Genomic DNA, 24,205 nt, shown 5'->3' with positions numbered 1-24,205 from the left:
CCACACATCCGTGCCCGAGGCAGGATTCGAACCTGCGACCGTAGCAGGAATGCGGTTCCGGACTGAAGCGCCGAGAACGGCTCGACCACAGCGGCATGCTAAAAAACTGTTCGCCTAAGGTAGATATTCCATTATGCTTTTGAGGTCTCTTTTCCACCAGTGGCTCAATGAATGTGATCGCTTTGAAATGTTCACTTCGCCACCCTTTTTTCAATGCTCTTCTCACTGCCCAACCCTCTAATTCAACAAATGTCTTTATGTGAATTACCCCAGGCGTGGTGATTTTAACCATGACCTTGATAGTATTAATGATCAAATCAGCTGGTTCCTGAAAGTCCATAAAATAACTGCCTTCATCTGAACAGCTTTAAATGCTCGCCTTGGTGTTCATTACGTCATCAGGAACAAAATCCTCCATCACCTTCGCTCTTTTTTCAATAAGGGTGAAGTTACGGTCAGAAGACAAAGAGCGGCGGCCAGAAACTAAATATTTGTGGTCTGTTGACCCGTAGGCACCACAGCCAATCCAGAACATGTAGACAAACATCAGGCTCATTTTCGTTTTTCGCGCTGCGTTCATCATTTCACTTGCGCTTCTACCACCTACACAGCCATGCTAAAAACACATACTTGCATCACTTGTGTCATGTATATAGAGACCGCAGTTATAGCTTGACAGTTGTCCCATATAACACAGCTCTCAATGTGTTAGAGTGGGGACAAACAATACCTTCTGACGGTCCACTGACAAAGTACAAAAATCACTTCCAGGTGCACATTGATCTACACTGTTTTTTTTTTCCTATACATTCAACTGTATATGGTGTAGTTGCAATAGTCTTTAGGTCTGTGCAGAATCCCTTGCGTTACCTTTGAACTGCATATTATATAGGTCACGCTTCTTACACGTGTCTGTTCTAGGACGCCGAAAGCTCAGATGTGGAAAACGACGCAAAAACATTCGTTTATAAGGTAACTGATGCACTCAGCTTTCTGTATATTTAGCTTTAAAAGCCTCGTGAAGTCTATTAATGTTGAGGACTGGAAAAAGACATTTTTTGCTTGACATCTTTCGGGAATAATAACAAATGTCAGTTGAATTTGTTCTTTTGATCTGGCTTCTACCATGATCATGTAAGTACTCGCGAACATCCTCCAAAGTATCACCATTCTTCTTTTTTTTTCAAGATCTCAATTTTTTTCTTACTGACAACAAAAAGATGCACGAAATTAAGTTACAGATTCGTTTATACTTTCCCGCACCCTGGGACACAGGGTATCAGTATATTAAAGCGCTCTGTTTGCACCTGTCTTCAGTATTCTTTCCATTTCGCCTGCGACTCACAGGAGTAACATGAATCAACCCCATTACAGTCGACTCTTATGCTTGTTTGTTATCAGCATAGAACTGTTCACAAAGTCATTCCTTCATATAGGGCGCGAGTGATGTGCAGTTTAGATGGCAGTTACATGGATTCTGACAAGACGATGACAGACAATAAGACAATTTCCAAGTGTAAACAGTAGCATGAATCAACCCCATTACGAAACTCCCTTGTGTTTGTTAATTTTCAGCACAGAACTGTTCATAAAGTCGTTCCTTCATTTGGGGTGAAATGGATGTGCAACCTAGATGACAGTTACACGGCCGGTCTATGTGGCCGTGCGGCTCTAGGCGCTTCAGTCTGGATCCGTGCTGCTGCTACGGTCGCAGTTTCGAATCCTGCCTCGGGAATGGATGTGTGTGATGTCCTTATGTTAGTTAGGTTTAAGTAGCTCTAAGTCTAGGGGACTGATGACCTCAGACGTTAAGTCCCGTAGTGCTGAGAGCCATTTGAACCATTTGAACAGTTACACGGAATATGAAAAGACAGTGCCAGACAATAACACATTTTCCGGATGTAAACGGTGGCAGAAGCCTAGAACTAGAAAACAATATAACCTCAAAACCTACATCACTGTTTGATTTAATTTTTATGGGTATTTCTTTTCCACACTGTGTACGATAACATTTATCACTCAATCTTAACTCACATTCACGTTTTTTTGGAGTTACTACTTTTCCTGTTACTTCCCTTTGTTGAATTACTCATATTGTTTTCACTATCCATTACACCGCCAATGAAGACATGTGACAGGCTACAAAACAGCAGGAGCAAGTGCAAGTGTATATTCCCTATGCCAGTATACCCAACTCGTGTAAAACATACTGCACTTAGCCCAAGTCCTTGCAATTACCTCTCATGCCGTCTACTGGGCTTCGTAGCGCCTACAGCAGCCATGACTGGAGATAGCCCTTTTAGTATGTAAAAGCCCCGTTCTCATACCATCTAACTAATTAGAAAGCCCAATTTACGCAAAATAGGCGTGTATCCCCTTTAGCATGATAATCCTTCAGCTAGGCCTACTAATATCCAAAAATGTACATGAATTTAAATTCCTAACTATTGGTAGCATAATATATGACAGTGAAATCCAATAGTTTTGATTTTCTGTAACAAGTTAAACACTCGTGACTATAGTAAAATATTATCACTTATACAAATTTGATTCTACTTGCATTCTGTATTAATTTTCCAACCATTAATGATTAATGTCTACCTTCCATTTTCGTTTTTACGTTGAACATTCATTCTTTCAACAAAATATGTTACAACTTAATTATTATTGTAACTATACGTTACTTATCTGTTAGTTAGTGAGCTTGATAGAGTGCCTCTTCAGCCCTTTTTCATAACTGAAGCTAATCTCCTGTTTTATCATTATAAAACCAATGATTTAGTTTTACGTACACATCGTCGAAAAACTTCATCGATATGATTAAAAATGTTTTTTGGGAACAAGTAAATTTAATTTATTTAGTACTGAGTTGCTATTAATAGCTTTTTTCCATTTTTCGGCTGCAGTTATGGCAACATATGCAAGATAATCTATGACTGCATTACTAGAGGTGACGGGGGCCGGGGCCCTACAACGAACTTGTGACGTCACATTAGCTTCCTTGTCCGACATGCGTCGTGAACACTCAGCTACGTCCGGGGCCAGGCGGGAAACCAGTATATGAATGAAAAGATACTCACAGAACTCTTAAACTTTGGCACTTGTTATCGAGTGCCTGTGTTATCGAGCGCCTGACTCTATTTAAACGCGCAGCTACGAAGTATGAAAGTGTCGTCAAATAGTAACTCGCTGAAATTCTTAGTAACTGTAGTGTCACGTGCTGTGATGCACCCGACAGGGCCCTAATATCTCGTTGGCTCCGCGCTGGCTGGGAGATGTGGTGGGGTCTGGAGAGGTTGAAGAACGTTGGCCGCCATTCCAAGGCAGCAAGGGGATGCTGAGTCAAGTAAGGATGAAAACCGCTATACTACACTAACAACTACTTGCTCCTGCAAAACACCACGAACAACAGGGAAAGTACACCTGATTCACTCATCCTGTTCTCAGCCGCATTTGTAGTACGTTCTATTCTTTTAATAGTAAAGTATACAAAAGTGGACAATCCAGTCAAATTCAATCTTGCTCTAAGAAATACTGAACAGATTTCTCGAGTGAAATACACGAATATTTGAAACAGAGCTACTGAAATCTATAGGCAAAAAATGGCTAAAAGTACACCTACTGAAATCATTCCATAAGACTACTTCTTTAATTATCCAAACGAAATGATGGACATGTCCATATAAGTACCGTATAAGAGATAAAGCTAGCGCACATGGCAATTCGTTTGCTGAAGATAAGCCATAGAAGAATAGCTAAGAACACTCTGAGAGGTGTTCCAAGTTCACTCAAGGAACAACAGCAGGGAAAAATGCAGAAACAGGTAGACTAGTGACAACTACAGATAAAGAAATAAATAAAGTGTCGATCAAGATTAGTAGACGTGGAGAAAAGCAGAATTCTGAAGGTGATGAATAGCAGCTAAGTGAACAACTCAAATAATCCAATTTCTTCAAATGTTTCGTCTCAGGTGTTTTATGCACATTATATACGCCTACTCTCTCTCTCTCTCTCTCTCTCTCTCTCTCTCTCTCTCAAACTCTGCCTTTCTCTCTCTCTCTCTCATTTTTAGAACTTTTTATAGCAATATGTCTGTCCTATTTTTCTTCCTGATTATTAATGTAGGGTTTGAATTCCTGGTGTGCTAGGGAGATTTTTCTCTCCCAGCGTTACTTTTAATTTTGCAACCCAAGGCTCTACGTTTTTTTGCAATCGTCCTTCTTTCCTCAATACTTCGTAAATTTTTGCGTGTTTGAAGTATTCACAATGGTGCCCGTTAAATGTTGCTAATTTTGCCTTTTCCTAACTTTTTAACCTCTGCTGCCTCTTCGACGGGCAAATTAACTATTTCTAGGTGTACAGGCGCACGTCCCACTAAACGGATTTTGGCACAGAGTCCAGGCGTCTCGCACATTGAACGTTAGTAGTTGATCTCTCATATTACTCTGTAAAATTCCTTTTACAGTACCACGCTGCGGATGATTAAATAACATCCTGCTTTGCTGATTTTCGCTAGGTTCAGTTGCAATCCTGGACGATGTCGTGCTCCAGACAGTTTTATAAGCTTCTTTCTCTATTATTACTAAATTTTATAAATAAATTTGTATCGTTGATGGAAACTTCCTGGTCCACGTTTCAAATGTAAAGAGTAATTTCGCGTAGTTGTAGCTTAATTTCTTCACTTTTACCAACGTGTAGCTGATTTTTTTTTTAGGGATTTCTTTCTCTCAAGGGCAGTTTAACTTCCTTTTAAAAAATCTTACACCAGATTCTGTGCCAAGTAGCAGCCGGCTGCGGTGGCCGAGCGGTTCTAGGCGCTTCAGTCCGCAACCGCGCGACTGCTACGGTTGCAGGTTCGAACCCTGCCTCGGGCATGGATTTATGTGTTGTCTTTAGGTTAGTTAGGTTTAAATAGTTCTAAGTTCTAGGGGACTGATGACCTCAGAAGTTTAAGTCCCATAGTGCTCAGAGCCATTTGAACAATTTTTTGCTATGTAGCCTGTAATTCTTCTACGTTCTCCTTTCTTTCTTTTATGTTCAGTACTATTTTCTCCCTCTTCAACATTTAAATTAACCAGTAGGCATGATAAAGTCAGTTAATATTTTACCATCTTCCCAACCCCTGGTTGCTGAATTGTCGAAGTCGTTACTTTTTGTACACTGACGATAAAGTTTTATTTGTTATTCTGTCCCTTTCTTTCTAATTCTAATAACACGGTGAAAACCATTTTTAATGTAAAAATCACAGTCTATAATCTTTTCGTAAAGACAGTTGAAGCTTTATCCGGAGATAGTGACGCACTTTTTGCGTATAATTTCGTAACATTAGTGTGAATTATAATTATTCATTTTTCTAAGTCCTTCACCATTTGATTGATTTCTTCTTCAGTAGACCTACTGAAAATACATCCCTTCTCATACAGGTTTCCGACCGTCCTCTCATTTCTCTGATCTCTCCTCCGTGCTAAACGGGTGCATTTATATTCTTTAACCTATAGTTCCCAGTTCTATGCAGCTGTATTTATTTTACCTTTATGTCAAACCACATTTCCAAGAAACTATTATTTTTCCTAGTTTTTTCGCATTTCTTTCTTAACTTTTTCTAGTTTCTCTTGTTTACATGCCATGTTATTTCCTCTCGTAGCGGACTATCCCTTTTCTTATCTACAGCATTTACACAGAGCAGTTGTTCGTGATTTTTTACCACTATTTACCGTATATATTAATATCGTCTGATGTTTCGTGAAATCTGCTAAAGATTAAAAATTAATAATACCGGTGGCAGTAGCCTGGAGGACATAATAAAAATACTAATTTGGAAAACTTTGACAGGAAGGCTCTTCATTAGGAGTTCATCTACCAATGAATTCTTCTTACGACATACATTAGTATTCAGCATGTGCTTGCCAGGTTTCTAATACCTCTGAGGGGGACTGCCCGCTTCCAATTCATGTTTACGAGCAAACACTGCTATAACTAATACTCAGAGATAAACCCTGCCCAGTACTAGACAGAGGAGCGGGCTCACTAAAAGTTCTCTGCTATACGACTGACGCGTCGTTATATTTGAAATGTCAGACGGGAAATTTAAGGGTCACACCTCCGTAGCGTGGAGCTCGAAGCGCCAACGTTCTCTTTAGGCGTACCCATGTGGGCGAGGCCGGTATTTTGGAGGTGATAGACCCCTCTGTGTTGATCGGAAATCAATTATAGTCGAGATTAATGAGACAGAGAGTGGGTTGAGAGAGTATTCTTACGCTTTTGACCTCTGTCACTGTACAGATGAATAGGGCAGGACGCACCGCTGTTTCTTTCTACCCCCGCACACCAAAATATTGTAAAGATGTCATGAGATTAAATAAAATGTTTCCCATTTGAATATGTGAAAGTATAGCTACATCTCATCTTGCATAGTGTGTAATGTCTCACAATTCTCATTGTCGCCAAACAAAACTTGTAGTAGCTACATATTAAACGTTTCCTTTTCACAGAAATTGGCCTACTTACAACAGGATATTGAAGATTTTCGCGAGAGCACTTGCCTCTGGTTTGGTACTCATCTGTAGGTTTCTGTAGATACGTAAGGACAGAGAGGAAGATCATGTACGAAGTACGGGGTGCCTAGAATAATCTCAAATAACTTTTGATGTGTTACAGGTTTCGATAATTCGTTTTCACCTAATCAAATAGTCACACTGCCCTCACATAACAATGACCAGATGGGTCAGTGTAACCCAATCAATCACCGGAATAAGGACAGTTCTAACTGAACAAAATCAGAAATGAAACTATTTCATAGGTGTTACACCAAGCTGCATATGTTTAATGAGACACTAACAGCATATTTACATCACTTTCCAAGATAAAATATTTCGCAGAAGTAGGAGATAAGTGAACAGCTTTTATTGTACTTCACAGACTGGGGTGCAGAGTAACGAATATATAAGTAAATCAGGTTTATTGGGAGGTACATAGCAGTTTATTTCCGATATATTGGTTGTAATACATTTTCATTGTTGAATCGTTACTTTGTACGTTGTTTTACATGTACAAGGATTTTCACTCTTCAATAAGTAGTTTATATGGATTACATTAATGGAAATGTTACGGTTAAGTATCAAGAGCATCAGAAAGAATCACAAAATCGCTTACGGGTAGGCGTCATTCAGTCTGTACCATCTCCGTAAATATATTAAATACGCTTCTCGAAACTGATCTATCGAAACTAAAGACATTCGAGTACAAACACTAAAACGAAGTGGCAGGAATAGAGATATTGCAACAACTGCATTATTCAACAACCTAGTCCTCTAAGAATTCAATTATAATTATCTTATCAACAAGATTCTGTAAATAAACAAATTTGGCACAGCCCCCTCCGAGATACTTCCCCCTATCCCCCCCACCTCTCCTCCCCCTCCGGAGTCGCAAGTACGCACGTCTTCCTGAAGTGCATCTGCATAAACAACAGACATTGGTTCCATTACTCGCTCAGATTTGGAAAGCAGCAGGAACTGATAGAGTATCTCTTTTCTCGGAGAAAATATTTTACCACTTACAGTGATGCTGCGTAATATGCTGCCTGGTGCATTACTCAGTCCACCTAAAGAACAGAAAAAATAAAATTTACTTGCCAGAATGCATCTGGCACTCTTCAGCGGAATGTGCACTCATTTGAAACTTCCCAACAGATCAGAACTGCGTGCTGGATCGGAACTCGAATCCAGAACCTTGCCTTTCTTACTGACATACCTATTCAAGAAATATTCACAACCCTTCCTCACAGTTTTAAATAGGCCAATACCTGTCCTCCACTATCTAAATTTTCCTTGTTCTAGTATTGATCCAATACACAGCTTTGATCTACTAGGAAGTTTCAAAAGTTACACACATTTTTCAAAATATCTACATCTACATCTACATCCATACTCCGCAAGCCACCTGACGGTGTGTGGCGGAGGGTACCCTGAGTACCTCTATCGGTTCTCCCTTCTATTCCAGTCTCATATTGTACGTGGAAAGAAGGATTGTCGGTATGCTTCTGTGTGGGCTCTAATCTCTCTGATTTTATCCTCATGGTCTCTTCGCGAGATATACGTAGGAGGGAGCAATATACTGCTTGACTCTTCGGTGAAGGTATGTTCTCGAAACTTTAACAAAAGCCCGTACCGAGCTACTGAGCGTCTCTCCTGCAGAGTCTTCCACTGGAGTTTATCTATCATCTCCGTAACGCTTTCGCAATTACTAAATGATCCTGTAACGAAGCGCGCTGCTCTCCGTTGGATCCTCTCTATCTCTTCTATCAACCTTACCTGGTGCGGATCCCACACTGCTGAGCAGTATTCAAGCATTGGGCGAACAAGCGTACTGTAACCTACTTCCTTTGTTGTCGGATTGCATTTCTTTAGGATTCTTCCAATGAATCTCAGTCTGGCATCTGCTTTACCGACGATCAACTTTATATGATCATTCCATTTTAAATCACTGCTAATGAGTACTCCCAGATAATTTACGGAATTAACTGCTTCCAGTTGCTGACCTGCTATTTTGTAGCTAAATGATAAGGGACCTATCTTTCTATGTATTCGCATCACATTACACTTGTCTACATTGAGATTCAATTGCCATTCCGTGCACCATGCGTCAATTCGCTGCAGATCCTCCTGCATTTCAGTACAATTTTCCATTGTTGCAACCTCTCGATACACCACAGCATCATCTGCAAAAAGCCTCAGTGAACTTCCGATGTCATCCACCAGGTCATTTATGTATATTGTGAATAGCAACGGTCCTATGACACTCCCCTGCGGCACACCTGAAATCACTCTTACTTCGGAAGACTTCTCTCCATTGAGAATGACATGCTGCGTTCTGTTATCTGGGAACTCCTCAATCCAATCACACAATTGATCCGATAGTCAGTATGCTCTTACTTTGTTCATTAAACGACTGTGGGGAACTGTGTCAAACGCCTTGCGGAATTCAAGAAACACGGCACCTACCTGTGAACCCGTGTCTAAGGCCCTCTGAGTCTCGTGGACGAATAGCGCGAGCTGGGTTTCACACGACCGTCTTTTTCGAAACCCATGCTGATTCCTACAGAGTAGATTTCTAGTCTCCAGAAAAGACATTATACTCGAACATAATACGTGTTCCAAAATTCTACAACTGATCGACGTTAGAGATATAGGTCTATAGTTGTGCACATCTGTTCGACGTCCCTTCTTGAAAACGGGGATGACCTGTGCCCTTTTCCAATCCTTTGGAACGCTTCGCTCTTCTAGAGACCTACGGTACACCGCTGCAAGAAGGGGGCAAGTTCCTTCGCGTACTCTGTGTAAAATCGAACTGGTATTCCATCAGGATTAGCGGCCTTTCCTCTTTTGAGCGATTTTAATTGTTTCTCTATCCCTCTGTCGTCTACTTCGATATCTATCATTTTGTCAACTGTGCGACAATCTAGAGAAGGAAGCACAGTGCAGTCTTCCTCTGTGGTTCTTTGTGTATTCCAAATATATCAAAATCACGTAAACATTTTGACAGGAATTGTTAGTACGGCGCTGAAGCAACTACAATCTATCGCACTGGGGTAATTTTTCGCTAAATGGGTGTATAGTACTACAATTCACTCCGGAATGGTTGGATACACTCCGCGTGTTGTTTGGAGTGCAATTTTGTACTGCTCGTCGTGCGGTGGAGCCTTCGGCCACGAATTCTCTACGTAAAAAAATCACAGACTGTAGATAACTTCGCAGTCGGGTCATCAAATGGGGGAGGGTAGATTCTATGTAAAATTGCAGCCAAACGGTGAGTTGTGGGCACTATCATCTAGGAAGCGAGATACTCTGAAAGAAAAAAAAAGGAAGATTAGGCTTCAATATCCCCTCGCCGACGAGATCTTCACAGGCGGAGTACAAACTCGGATAGGACAAGGATGGGGAAGGAAACAGCCCGTATTCTCTTCAGAGGAAGCATCCCATAATTTGGTGTAATGGATTTAGTTAAGGCAAGGAAAACCTAATCTGTATAGTCGGCCCTGAGCTCGACCCAGCGCCTTCCAAATGTGAGACCAGTGTCTACATCGCACGGCAGCATCCCTGATGAGAAGCCATTATTATTTTTGAATGAGGAAGGATCACAAGAAGAGTCTGCACAATTATCTGTTGTAATTCATCTCTGTAAAGTAACTGTAAATCAAACGAAATCCCATGATGCTGAAATTGGTGACGAAGTACCATCTCCAAGCTGAGCGGGAAAAATAGTCAGTTAGTTTATCCTTTGGATGTGCACCGTGTAAACGTGATCTACAATTATAATTAGACCATTTACTGCTTATACGTCTAATACATGTTTCAACGCCAACTGCGTGTTCAAATGGCTCTGAGCACTATGGGACTTAACATCTTAGGTCATCAGTCCCCTCGAACTTAGAACTACTTAAACCTAACTAACCTAAGGACATCACACACATCCATGCCCGAGGCAGGATTCGAACCTGCGACCGTAGCAGCCTCGCGGTTCCGGACTGAAGCGCCTAGAACAGCATGGCCACCGCGGCCGGCGCCAACTGCGTGTAACTGGCGCTTAAGATCAAACAAAGGTTTGTGGGACGCCATGGAATTGGGGATGATCAGGTTTTTTTTCAGTTCGATTCTCACTGTAACTTCTGAACTAGACCGAGATACTGAACTAGTTCTGCTGTCATTTAGGCCACAACTGCTCTAGGAGTTTTCATCGTAGTATTTGCAATGTTCTTCGTTGAATCTAATCATGTAACATTGGTTTTCAAACGTTATTATTGTTTCCTGTATCCGACTGTTCACCACTGTTCTGACTCGACAATATTTGGCTGTGAAGCGGTAGGGAGATGAGGAGGTGGTCACATAAAGTTCCTAATCACCAGACGTTACACCAATATGGTTGATTAAATTCTAAACATCACCAATATGTCTGCTGGAATGATGATATGTGGCAAAGTTGGTGGCGCATCACCGATTGTTTGGGAAAGTTAAGGTCGGTGTACCTGCCGGTGATATTAGAGAGATGCGGACTATGCTCTGGTATGGACTATGTTCTGTTACCGAGGCCTTTCCTTTTGTTTTATACTGATCTACTTAGAAATTTATTTTGGGCCTACTACATGAGCCAGAAGCGATCATACTAAAATTATGTACTGCATTCAAGCTGTGTAATATCAAATACAATATGAGGAATTAGACCACTAAAATACGGGAAGGTTACGTGGCCCTCCTCTTATCTAGGCACTTAACTACACTCCTGGAAACTGAAAAAAGAACACCGTGAATTCATTGTCCCAGGAAGGGGAAACTTTATTGACACATTCCTGGGGTCCGATACATCACATAATCACACTGACAGAACCACAGGCACATAGACACAGGCAACAGAACATGCACAATGTCGGCACTAGTACAGTGTATATCCACCTTTCGCAGCAATGCAGGCTGCTATTCTCCCATGGAGACTATCGTAGAGATGCTGGAGGTAGTCCTGTGGAACGGCTTGCCATGCATTTTCCACCTGGCGAATGAGTTGGACCAGCGTTCGTGCTGGACGTGCAGACCGCGTGAGCCGACGCTTCATCCAGTCCCAAACATGCTCAATGGCGGACAGATCCGGAGATCTTGCTGGCCAGGGTAGTTGACTTACACCTTCTAGAGCACGTTGGGTGGCACGGGCTACATGCGGACGTGCATTGTCCTGTTGGAACAGCAAGTTCCCTTGCCGGTCTAGGAATGGTAGAACGATGGGTTCGATGACGGTTTGGATGTACCGTGCACACTTCAGTGTCCCCTCGACGATTACCAGAGGTGTACGGCCAGTGTAGGAGATCACTCCCCACACCATGATGCCGGGTGTTGGCCCTGTGTGCCTCGGTCGTATGCAGTCCTGATTGTGGCGCTCACCTGCACGGCGCCAAACACGCATACGACCATCATTGGCACCAAGGCAGAAGCGACTCTTATCGCTGAAGACGACACGTCTCCATTCGTCCCTCCATTCACGCCTGTCGCGACACCACTGGAGGCGGGCTGCACGATGTTGGGGCGTGAGCGGAAGACGGCCTAACGGTGTGCGGGACCGTAGCCCAGCTTCATGGAGACGGTTGCGAATGGTCCTCGCCGGTACCCCAGGAGCAACAGTGTCCCTAATTTGCTGGGAAGTGGCGGTGCGGTCCCCTACGGCACTGCGTACGATCCTACGGTCTTGGCGTGCATCCGTGCGTCGCTGCGGTCCGGTCCCAGGTCGACGGGCACGTGCACCTTCCGCCGACCACTGGCGACAACATCGATGTACTGTGGAGACCTCACGCTCCACGTGTTGAGCAATTCGGCGGTACGTCCACCCGGCCTCCCGCATGCCCACTATACGCCCTCGCTCAAAGTCCGTCAGCTGCACATACGGTTCACGTCCACGCTGTCGCGGCATGCTACCAGTGTTAAAGACTGCGATGGAGCTCCGTATGCCACGGCAAACTGGCTGACACTGACGGCGGCGGTGCACAAATGCTGCGCAGCTAGCGCCATTCGACGGCCAACACCGCGGTTCCTGGTGTGTCCGCTGTGCCGTGCGTGTGATCATTGCTTTTACAGCCTTCTCGCAGTGTCCGGCGCAAGTATGGTGGGTCTGTCACACCGGTGTCAATGTGTTCTTTTTTCCATGTCCAGGAGTGTATTTCCGCCAATTCTGAAACAATGCATGTCAGCTTTCTCAACGCAAAGATGCTATTGCTGAAAATGTTAATGCCTTTCCTGGAACGATCACATTCAGCTTGAAACAGTCTGTACTATTACTTCACTAAATTCACTAAAACCTTATTACTATTTTTAAGCCGTGTTAAGAGTGTAGCTCATAAGCAGAGGTGAATCGCAAGTTGGCAATGAGCGAGCGAGGACAGATTATTGCATTTTCTTCATGTGGAGCGAGCAGCTAATAGGATTCTTCACCACCTAAATGTATTTGTTTCTTCTGGGCCGTCTGTAGAGATAGATGGAACACACAAAGTGAATGATCCTGGAGAAGATCGCAGTAAGAAGCTAAGAATTTGACGTCCAGTCGACAATGAGGTCATTGGTGCACAAGTTCGGATTAGATTTCAATGGAACCATACCAGCATTTGCCTTCAGCGATTTAGGGAATTCACGGGAAAAATAAATCTGGATGGCCGGATAGGGATTCGAAACATCGTACTGAATGCGAGTCCAGTGTGCTAACTACTACGCCAACTCGTTCAGCTAATGCAATAACAAGACGAAAACGTTGTAGTGATGAAGTCTCGAATAGTGACAGCATGTTATGCCTCAACTTTTTAAACTGATAGACATCTTAATGTGGAACATCTGAATGTAATTGAATATACTACCTGATTAAAAATATCCAGACACCTATTAGTGGACATTAACATTGGGTGCGTCCACCCCCCGCCTTTATTAAGGAATGAATTCTTCTGGAGACACTTTCAGTGAGTTGGCTGAATGTCCGTGGACGAATGGCATCCCATTCTTCCTCAAGAACCAAAACCTGAGAAAATAGTGATGTTGGACGCTGTTGCCTGGAGCGAAATGGACATTCTAACTTACCCTAAAAGTTTCCCATTGGATTCAGGTCGTGACTCTGGTTGGTCAGTCCTTTTCAGGAATGTTGCTGTACACAGACCATTGCCTCACACATACTGCTTTATGACAGGCTGCACTGCCACGCTGATATAATCTTCGTCTCCAAACCGTTCCTCTACTATAGGCACCACACAATACTGTAAAATGTGTTCACAGCCTTCCACATTTGGCTTTTCTTAAGCGCGATAAGGTGCCACACTCCAACCACGGGAAATACCCCCATACCTGAACACCACCTCCTCTTTACTTCACTGTTGGCACTACACATGATGGCAAATATTCAACAAACCCAAAGCCTTCCATCAGATTGCCACAGGTTATAGCGTGGTTCATTACTCTAGACGACTCGTTTCCAGTCACACACTGTCGAGTGGCGCCGTCCTTCACATCACGCCAAGTGTAGCTTAGCAATGACTACAAAAATGGGTGCCATACGAGGAATTGCTCGAAAACTGTACCCCACCATTTTTTTAACTCCCTACACCCAGTCATTGTGCGTAGAACTGCTCGTAGAACTTTGGAACTCGCAAGTGTTTTCTTCCCTTGATTTATGTGATTTTTTACAACCACTTTCCACAGTGTTCGGTGGTTGCTGTCTAACTGATCTTGGTTTAGATGTGATTGTTCCTTTTCATTTTCACTTCACAATCACATCACTAACAGTCAACTTTATCACTTTTGAAGGACTGAAATGTCCTTGGTGGATTTGTCACTCTTCTGACATCCAACGACTAATCCACGTTCAAAGTCACTGAACTCTTTTAACTGAACTATTCTATATTACGGCTTCTCTGCTGACAACTCAATAGTCCTTGCCTCCTTTTATGCTGTTGGCTCCACCTCTCATGACATCTAGTGATCAATTCCACTCTACATGGTGGTTTTGATCAGATAATGCATATAAATGGTGTATCAAAAAGGACTGAACGAGTTTGAAAACTCTAACTGATTTATTCATTTAACTTACAGATATGGTTGTGGTATCGTTTTATAGCAAAACACATTAAGTTTTTTCCCTGATAGCTAAACTGACATCCATTAGTTATATAGCACACATGCCATCTGAAGCCGATATATTGACAAACTTGGCACAGCGTATCAGGTAAGACCTGTCCAATTGCGACGTAGATTCTAGCTCTGAGCTCTGGTAGAGAAGGTGGTAAGTCAAAAAAATGTCAGATCCGACGAATGTGGGGGCCATGCAATTGGCGCACCTCGGCCCATACAATTACCTGAAAGCAGAAATTCAGGAAAGCAGACAATGGAGAGTTTCGTGATGGCGTGTCATCTTGTATAAACTTTACACTGCATTATTGATCATCAACGTCAACTTGGGGAATTAAAAGGGTTTTACAGCATATCTAAGTGCGCTATTCCGTTGATAGTTTTGTTTTGGAAAAAGAAAGGTCTTTAAACATCGCATTTCCTCAATGAACGAAGCACAATCCATTTTGAGCTATGACATTCATATTCCAGGGACTTTCACTGTCCCAAATTCGACACTTGTGTTTGCTAGCTTTAATACTTAAGTGAAAGATAAACTTTCCAATGGAATCTTCGTCCAACTGGTGTAACATTTCCACACAGAAGTCCTTACAGACAATCCTGTCAGTGTCTTTTAGTCCTGCACCATTGTAAACTAGTATGGTTTGAGATGCAACTTTTTTCTTAATGTAGGCCAAACAGTAAATGTAGGACATCCAGCTCTCAAGGAGCACATAGGGTCGATTTTGTAGGAATGTTCACAAAGCTTCGATCTCACTTGCTCCACAACATTGTCAGGCGCAAGGCGACGACTTGAGGATCTGTTATGACTTATGAAACATCCAGTTTCAACGAAATAGTCCTGCCACTCATAAATAGTACGACTATTGGCAGAATTTTTCCTACTCTGTACGAAAGTTACGTCGCACAGCTGCTTCAGACTGACTCTTCAAACCAAAACACGTAGCGAGCACTCTCGAGTCTGGTAAGGGCAGCCATCTTCGCTGCAACTACAGCTAGCGCTTGCAGTGGCGTGATTCTGTGCTAGCATACCACGTGAATCAAAACTTGAAATATTTTCTTTCAAGATGGCACCAAGACCAAGTCCGTCAGTCATACGAATAAATCTGAATGAATTTTCAAAGTTGTAAAGTCCTTTTTGACGCATCCTGTACATTTCATCTTATGTACTTTCCCCTTAAGCCTAGTTTACACAATGACATTGGATTGCGCTACTCATTGCGTGAAATGAGTTGCACGCAAGTGGTTTCATATATGACTGTAGACAGTATACACTTCAGTTTCATCGTTTTGTGGGTCCCTGAGTTGTGGCTGAAATGAAAGTTTTGGCAGCTGCAGGTCGCACAAGTTGTGATGGAGTTAAAGCTTGTTGCATGGAATAGCTGCATAAGAAAAAAATAAGAAACGTGTTTCGATTCGTGACTGAATGAAGAAAAGACGTCAGCTCGGTTGCTCAGCATCCTTGCTGAAATCATTTATAACGGAAGATCCAAGAAGTTCTTTTAATTATCTTATAATGCCACCAGAACTGTTCGCGTTTATCCTAAATAGAGTTAATTATGCGATAAGGAATAAAGGTACTGTAAAGCATGAAGCACTGTCGCCAGAACTGAAATTACGTATCATATTGCTTGCATTACAAACGAGAACACTTGGCACGCTATAAGATACGGTTTTAGTTGGTGATGACGCTATTTCATTAACACCGATAATTATTAACATTAACATTAGTAACAATAATTACTCGAGGCAGCTCGCATTAAGAAGAGAATGGTTTGAAACCTGCTCTCTTGAAGATACATCTTAACAGTGGCACTATTTCAAAATTCTAACATATTTGAATGGGGAGCACTGCAGCGACGTTTTAAATATATGAATATTGAATAAAGAATGCAGCTTCTTGAATTTGTTTAGCCCTCCCTCCTTTCAACAATATTTCTTAACAAAGAGTTGGCCAACTCGAACAATCGGATTTTAGTCTTGTAGACGAGAGCATTGCCACAGCTAGAATTACACTTGCTTGTATTTTTCTTAATTCAGTTGTATATGTGCTCCTAACTCAAATTTTGCCTGCAGCTCAGATATTGTCATAATAACAATCGCACATGACAGTCTCAGTGGCAGCAATAAGTTGCTTATTTTTGTAATCAGCACCACTGAAATCCCACAAACACCTATGGCATAGATATCCAAAAAGCGAACATTATTCTCCGTTCCCCACTTCGTATTTCAGTTTGTCTACACTCTACGAACACGGCTAACCTCAAAACTTGCAACTAGTGTCGCCGAAGTTGGAACACGCCGAAAATGTTCAGTTTCACCAACGAGTTGCGCAAACACTCGGCGCGCATGCGCAGTGGCCGGTAGCGCAGTTGCCTCCAACCTCGTGTCGTCGTGTAAATTAGGCTTTAGCTTCCCTCGTTCTGTATGAAATTATGATGCATACTAGCGATTTTCTGTTTCAGGGCGGTGTGATTCGGACACGGAGTCCGAGCCGGGCATCCCACTGAAGCGCAAGCAGCGGAGGTCGCGGACCACGTTTTCCGGAGACCAGCTGGAGACGCTGGAGCGGGCCTTCCAGCGCACGCAGTACCCAGACGTCTACACTCGCGAGGAGCTCGCCCGCAGGACCGGGCTCTCGGAGGCGCGCATACAGGTTTCTTGCTGGCGCATCTGGTCGTTCTGAATCAGCTGCGCCAAACTTACACGCCCTCTTGTTCTTACACTGTTACGACTGATTTTATGCATTTCATTCTAGTATACCAAATACACTACTGGCCATTAAAATTGCCACACCACGAAGACGACGTGCTAAAGACGCGAAATTTAACGGGCAGGAAGAAGATGCTGTGATATGCAAACGATTAGCTTTTCAGAGCATTCCCACAAGGTTGGCGCCGGTGGCGACACCTACAACGTGCTGACATGAGGAAAGTTTCCAACCGATTTCTCACACACAAACAGCAGTTGACCGGCGTTGCCTGGTGAAACGTTGTTGGGATGCCTCGTGTAAGCAGGAGAAATGCGTGCCATCACGTTTCCGACCTTTACAAAAGTCGGATTGTAGCCTAAAGCGATTGTGGTTTATCGTATCACGACATTGCTGCTCGCGTTCGTCGAGATCCAATGACTGTTAGCAGAATATGGAATCGGTGGGTTCAGGAGGGTAATACGGAACCCCGTGCTGGATCCCAACGGCCTCGTATCACTAGCAGTCGAGATGACAGACACCTTATCCGCATGGCTGTAACGGATCGTGCAGCCACGTCTCGATCCCTGAGTCAACAGATGGGGACGTTTGCAAGACAACAACCATCTGCATGAACAGTTCGACGGCGTTTGCAGCGGCATGAACTATCAGCTCGGAGACCATGGCTGCGGATACCCTTGACGCTGCATCGGAGACAGGAACGCCTGCGATGGTGTACTCAACGACGAACCTGAGTGCACAAATGGCAAAACGTCATTTTTTCGGATGAATCCAGGTTCTGTTAACAGCATCATGATGGTCGCATCCGTGTTTGGCGACATCGCGGTGAATGCACATTGGAAGTGTGTATTCGTCATTTCCATACTGGTGTATCACCCGGCGTGGTGGTATGGGGTGCCACTGGTTACACGTCTCGGTCACCTCTTGTTCGCATTGACGGCACTTTGAACAGTGGACGTTACATTTCAGATGAGTTACGACCCGTGGCTCTACCATTCATTCGATCCCTGCGAAACCCTACATTTCAGCAGGATAATGCTCGAACGCATGTTGCAGGTGCTGTATGGGCCTTTATGGATACAGAAAATGTTCGACTGCTGCCCTGGCCAGCAAATTCTCCAGATCTCTCACCAATTGAAAACGTCTGGTCAATGGTGGCCGAGCTTTTGGCTCATCACAATGTGCCAGTCACTACTCTTGATGAACTGTGGTATCGTGTTGAAGCTGCATGGGCAGCTGTACCTGTACACGCAATCCAAGCTCCGTTTGACTCAATGCCCAGGCGTACCAAGGCCGCTATTAAGGCCAGAGGTGGTTGTTCTGGGTACTGATTTCTCAGGATCTATGCACCCACATTGCGTGAAAATGTAATCACATGTCAGTTCTAGTATAATATATTTGTCCAATGAATACCCGTTTATCATGTGCATTTTTTTTTTGGTCTGGCAATTTTAATGGCCAGTAGTGTATAATTTGCAAAGCCATGCCCAAAATGATGATATGCTTTCGGTTTTCCAGCCAGGTGGCAGTATTGAGATACTGCGAAGTTTTGCCTAGTGTCATATTCATTTTCTTCTGGCGAAGTGTCGATACACTGGGGAAGTTTCTGTGCTTTACTCGACTGAGAGGTGGGGGGGAGGGGGGGGGGGGGAGGGCGGACTTCTCCACCTATTCGGGTCTTGTGCAGCCGATAGCAGTAAGGAAATAGGTCGCAGAGGTAGGGTGGTGGAACCAGGGGCAGAGGAGATAGAGGAGGGAGAGAGTCATGCGTTTAACGTCTCGTCGACATGGTGCTCATTAGAGACGGGGTACATGCTTGGATTACGGAAGGTAGGAGAAACGAATCGACCTTGCTCTTTTCAATGGAACCATTCTAGGTTATGCCTGGAGCGAGTTAGGGAAATCGCGAAAACCTACATCTGGATGGCTGGACGAGGACTGAGTCGTCATCCACCCAAATGCGCTACCTCGCTCGGTGTTGATTGAAGGATCCTCTCGAATAAATAAAGAGACTTCGACAATATCTCTACACTTCGCCAGAAAATGACGAGTATGACAATCGTAGAAATGTAGAGGTAGCTCAAGAGTGCCACTCCGCTGAAAACTGCGATACTTCACGTCAGTAGTGTACATCTGGAATTCTACCTTCGCCATGTGCCAAATAGTGTGGAACAGTGTAGTATTTTAAATGATTGTTTCAGAAAAGATGAATCAGTATCGATTTGAACTCTCTTATCAAAATGAGGCTGATACAAAATGAAGGTCAGTCTGTGAGTGGCGGTGTGGCAGGTTCGCCACCGTAGCTGAGTGGACAGCGCGCCGGCTTGTTACGCCGGGGGTCTCGGGTTCGATTCCGGGTGGGTTGGAGATATTCTCCGTTCAGGGACTGAGTGTTTGTGTCGTATTCACCATTCTCATTTTATCCTCAACGACGCGCATGTCGCCGAAGTGGCGTCTCCTCAAAGGACTTGCACAAGGCGATCAGGTCTGTCCGCAATCAGGCCCTCGCCACACGACACTGCATTTCACCGCCGTGACAGTTTATATAGACGAATGCTCATCTGTTTCACGAAATTCTCTCAGCTGAATATTATTGAAGCTACAGGAAAAACTCGGCGAAAGGTGTAGCAAGGAACTGAAAACGATCGTTATCCGTCAATGTACACATCCTCTGGTCCTCCTAATGTCTATGGTTCTCAGGCTCATCCATTCTATAAGGTTGAGAAGAGAAACTCGTGGTTCTTGTCAACCTCTAAGTAGCTGCCTTATTTTTCACGTATAATAACTCTGCTCCACAGATAATTAAATTAACAATAACGCCATGTTTATAGGTAATTTTTTCCTAACTTGAGTTACTAGTATGACTTTTCTGTTGCTAGACGTGAAGTAGAGTGTTATACCATCGGGAACTAACAATTGAAACTAATATTTTAATTCTTCTGTTATACTGTTTCAAAAATAAGTGTAGATGTCAGTGAAGTTTGGGTATGGCATTATTTAGGAAGAAACTGTGACAACACTATCTGAGTGTACAGAACATCGTCATTCTGGTGTAATACAGCATTGCTTGGTGTTCTGCTGTCAGACTACTTCCGCAGACCTCTTCAGAATTCCATGGTTCCGACTGATCGTTCCCTTTCTTGCGTTCGCCTCACATCTCACAGGTCATTGATAAATCTGATAGTATCTCAGGAGATATAACGTATTAAGATAAACTGCCGGAAGACCATTATCTTACAATAGAACGTCTTTGAAACCTTGGTCATATATCCTTAAACACTGTATCTCTGCATCAAGAATGAGATTTTTCACAAAGCAAATGGGACAGCGAGAGTCTGTTTTGGGCTGTTTCTGGATTGTGTCTTTCGAAGCCACTATAAGTTACTTATCTAGATAACGTTCAAGAGTTTAGACACTACAATGCTAATTTGGGCACTGTAAAAGCTTTTCAGTTTTATTATCCTGTGTTTCAAGAAGAGAAAAAACCCACACGTCTATATTTAACGTTTTCATAGTTTCCATAAGTCCTTTCAGACGGATTCAAATATAGGTCCTTTATCGAAGCAGCAGCTTATTTCCTCATCTCTTCATCTTGCTTTAACTCTTTACCGACGAGACATTAATTTAAATGTGCCTCTATACTTGTCCTAACGCAGTTATCTCATGGTTTGTGCAGACATACTTCGTACCATGATTTGCAGTATGTTTATAAAACGATCACTTTAAAAATGGGACACCTTGATACTGTCAATTTGGAAACTTATGTCATACCCCTGGGCACTCTTCGAAACTACAATAGAGAAAACCATAATTTGCCTAAATGTGGGAATACACTTTGTAATAAACTTCGTTAGCTGTACCTAGCTACTAACAATTACTACAGTAAAGTGAACTGTAGTTCATAATAGTTTGGCTCCTTCCATGCTTGCAGGTGTGGTTTAGCAACAGACGAGCTCGCTGGCGCAAGCATTGCGGCGCTTCCCAGCAGATGGCGTTCGGAGCTCTGCAGTTGGCTGGCGGTCACAGCGTCTCCGATGTAGCGGCTACAGCTGCAAGCATGCAGGCGTCACAGGGTAAGAGCCAGTATCCATGCGATACACCATTAATTATTGCCTATGACATCAGTGCGAACGTTTCCATTAGAAGTCCAAATTAAATTTGTAACAATCTCGAGACTAGTTTGATGCATCCCACCACAGTTCCTTTCCTATGCCAACACCTCGATCTCACTGTAGCACCTAGAACCAAAGTGCTGAATTATTTGTTAGACATATTAAAATTTCTAGCTTCCCTTACAGTTTTTGCTCTCTATGCCTCCGTCTTGTAGCATGGGAGATGTTCCATGAAATCGGAACACATGTCCCATCATAGCGTACCATGGTGTTTTCCACACATTGCTTTCCTCGCCGTTTCTGCTGAAGTCCTACTTATTTCTTATCATACCAGCCCACTTAATTTTCAGCATCCTCCTATAAAATCATATCTCAAACGCTTGAATTCTCATCTTTTCCCATTTTCCCACAGGGTGATTTACATTCAAACAATGCTTTGCCTCAGACGTACGTTCTTTGATGTTTCTTCCTGAAATTAAGATCTAGGTGACCAAAATCATGGCTTAGCGATATGCACACATGCAGATGGGGGTAGTATCACATACACAAGGTATGAAAAGGCAGTGCATTGGCGGACCTGTCATTTGTGTACTGGTGATTCATATGAAAACGTTTCCGGAAAGATTATGGCCGCACGACGGAAATTAACAGTCTTTAAACGCGGAATGGTAGCTGGAGCTAGACCCATGGGATATTCCATTTCGTAAATCGTTAGGGAACTCAGTATTCCGCGATACACAGTGTTAAGCGTGTGTCGAGAACACCAAATTTTAGACATCACCTCTTACCACAGACAACGCAGTTGCCGACTGCCTTCACTTAACGACCGAGAGCAGCGGCGTTACGTACAATTGTCAGTGCTAAAAGACAAGCAACACTGCATAAAACAACTACAGAAATCAGCGTGGGATGTACGACGAACGCATCCGTTAGGACAGCGCGACAAAATTTGGCGTTAATGGGCTGTGGCAGCAGACGACCGACGAGAGTTCCTTTGCTAATGGCATGACATTGCCTCTCCTGGGCTCGTGACACAAGACGATTGGAAAACCGTGCCCTGGTCAAATGAGTTAGTAAGAGCGGATGGAAGAGTTCAAGTGTGGCGCGGATCCCACGAAGCCGTTGACTCAAGTTGTCAACAAGACACTGTGCTTGCTGGTGTTGGCTCTATATTGATGAGGGCTGTGTTTACATGGAATGGACTGGGCCCTCTGGTCCAACTGAACCGATCATTGATTGAACATGATTATGTTCGGCTACTTGGAAAACATTGCAGCCATTCATGGACTTCATGTTACGAAACAGCGATGGAATTTTTATGGATGACAATGCGCCGTGGCACCAGGTCGCAACTGTTCACGATTTGTTTGAAGATCATTCTCGACAATTCGAGAGAATGATTTGGCCAACCAGATCGCCCGACATGAATCCCATCGAACATTTATGGGACGTAGTCGAGAGATCAGTTCATGCACAAAATCTTCCACTGGCAACACTTTCGCAATGATGGATGACTACAGAAGCAGCATAGCTCCATATTTCTGCAGGGGACTTCCAGCGACTTTTAGAGTCCATGTGACATCGAGTTACTGCACTACGCTGGGCGAAAGACGGTTCAACACGATTTGAGGAGGTATCCCATGAATTTTGTCACCTCATTGTATATTTGACAACGGTATGTCCTGTTTACCTGATCTACTCTGCTTTTTATTTTTTCCTTACTTCGCCTATAACGCGTCATTTTGCTTACACGTAGAATAATTCATGCACTTGGTCTACTACACGATCCCCAAATTTTGATATAAAGCTTATCGCTAATCTCATTTGTGCTACTCCTCGTTACTTTCGCCTTTCTTTGGTTTACTCTTGCTCCAGATTCTCAACTCATTATATTATTCATTCTGTTTAACAGGTTCAATAATCCATCCTTACATTCACTAAGGAAAGCACCGTAACGCCATCAGTGAATCTTATCATAGATATCACTTCACCCTGAAGTAATGCCCACTCCTGAAACTTTCTATTATTTATGTCAGTGCTCCTTCGAAATACAAGTTCAATCCATACGTTTGACACAACGGAGAAAAATCCTTGCTGTACGCTCTTTATGCTCCGAGCACTTTTCTCTGCGTCTACCATTCTTATTGTTTCCTCTTGGTTCCTGTACGGATCATATGTTTCCCGCCTTTCCCTACGTTCTACACCTGTTTTTCTAATAATTCCAAATATCCTGCAACATTTTACGTCGTCGGACGCTCTTTATACGTCAGTGTCTTGTTTGTCCTTAACTCTTGTCTGTATTACGAAGTATAACTTCAATGCTGTCTCTCTGGTACCTTCATCGTTCCTGAAGCCAGACTGATCGTCATCTAACAGATCTTTAATTTTCTTTTCCATTCATCTGTATATTATTCTTGAAAATAACTTCAGTGTTCGAGTTGTTACACTTGATATGCGATAGTTTTCACATTTATACGCCTTTGATATCTTTCTGATTTTGTGGACATTCTTCCGAAAATTCGACAGCATGTCTCTTACATCCCACACGATTACTTGAATAATCATTTGGGTGTCACTTCCTGCAATGATCTGAGAAATCTTGCAGGAGTAATATTTATCCTCTCCAGTCACTCTCTTACATCACATATGGTGTGCTCCATGTCGGGCCTGGTAGTGATAAACAAGTCAACTGATTCAGGTCCATGACAATTGTTGTCATAAACATGTACAAAAACGGCCTG

General features: G+C 43.1%; 1 protein-coding gene across 3 annotated transcripts in view; it reads left to right on the top strand.

Moving 5' to 3' along the window:
* The window catches only part of LOC126336123 (protein gooseberry-neuro-like), a 364,226-nt gene that overhangs the window by 279,502 nt on the left and 60,519 nt on the right, over positions 1-24,205 (top strand). For all 3 annotated transcript variants that reach the window (XM_049999612.1, XM_049999611.1, XM_049999613.1), the window contains exons 4-5: positions 17,108-17,298; positions 21,284-21,425. In XM_049999612.1, coding sequence (XP_049855569.1) covers positions 17,108-17,298; positions 21,284-21,425 — 333 coding nt within the window. The remainder of the gene's footprint in view (positions 1-17,107; positions 17,299-21,283; positions 21,426-24,205) is intronic.

The sequence above is a fragment of the Schistocerca gregaria genome, chromosome 2 (assembly GCF_023897955.1).
Source record: "Schistocerca gregaria isolate iqSchGreg1 chromosome 2, iqSchGreg1.2, whole genome shotgun sequence".
Classification (NCBI taxonomy): Eukaryota; Metazoa; Arthropoda; class Insecta; order Orthoptera; family Acrididae; genus Schistocerca; species Schistocerca gregaria.
The sequence above is the reverse complement of the archived record's forward strand: the minus strand, read 5'-3'. Positions and strand labels throughout refer to the sequence as shown.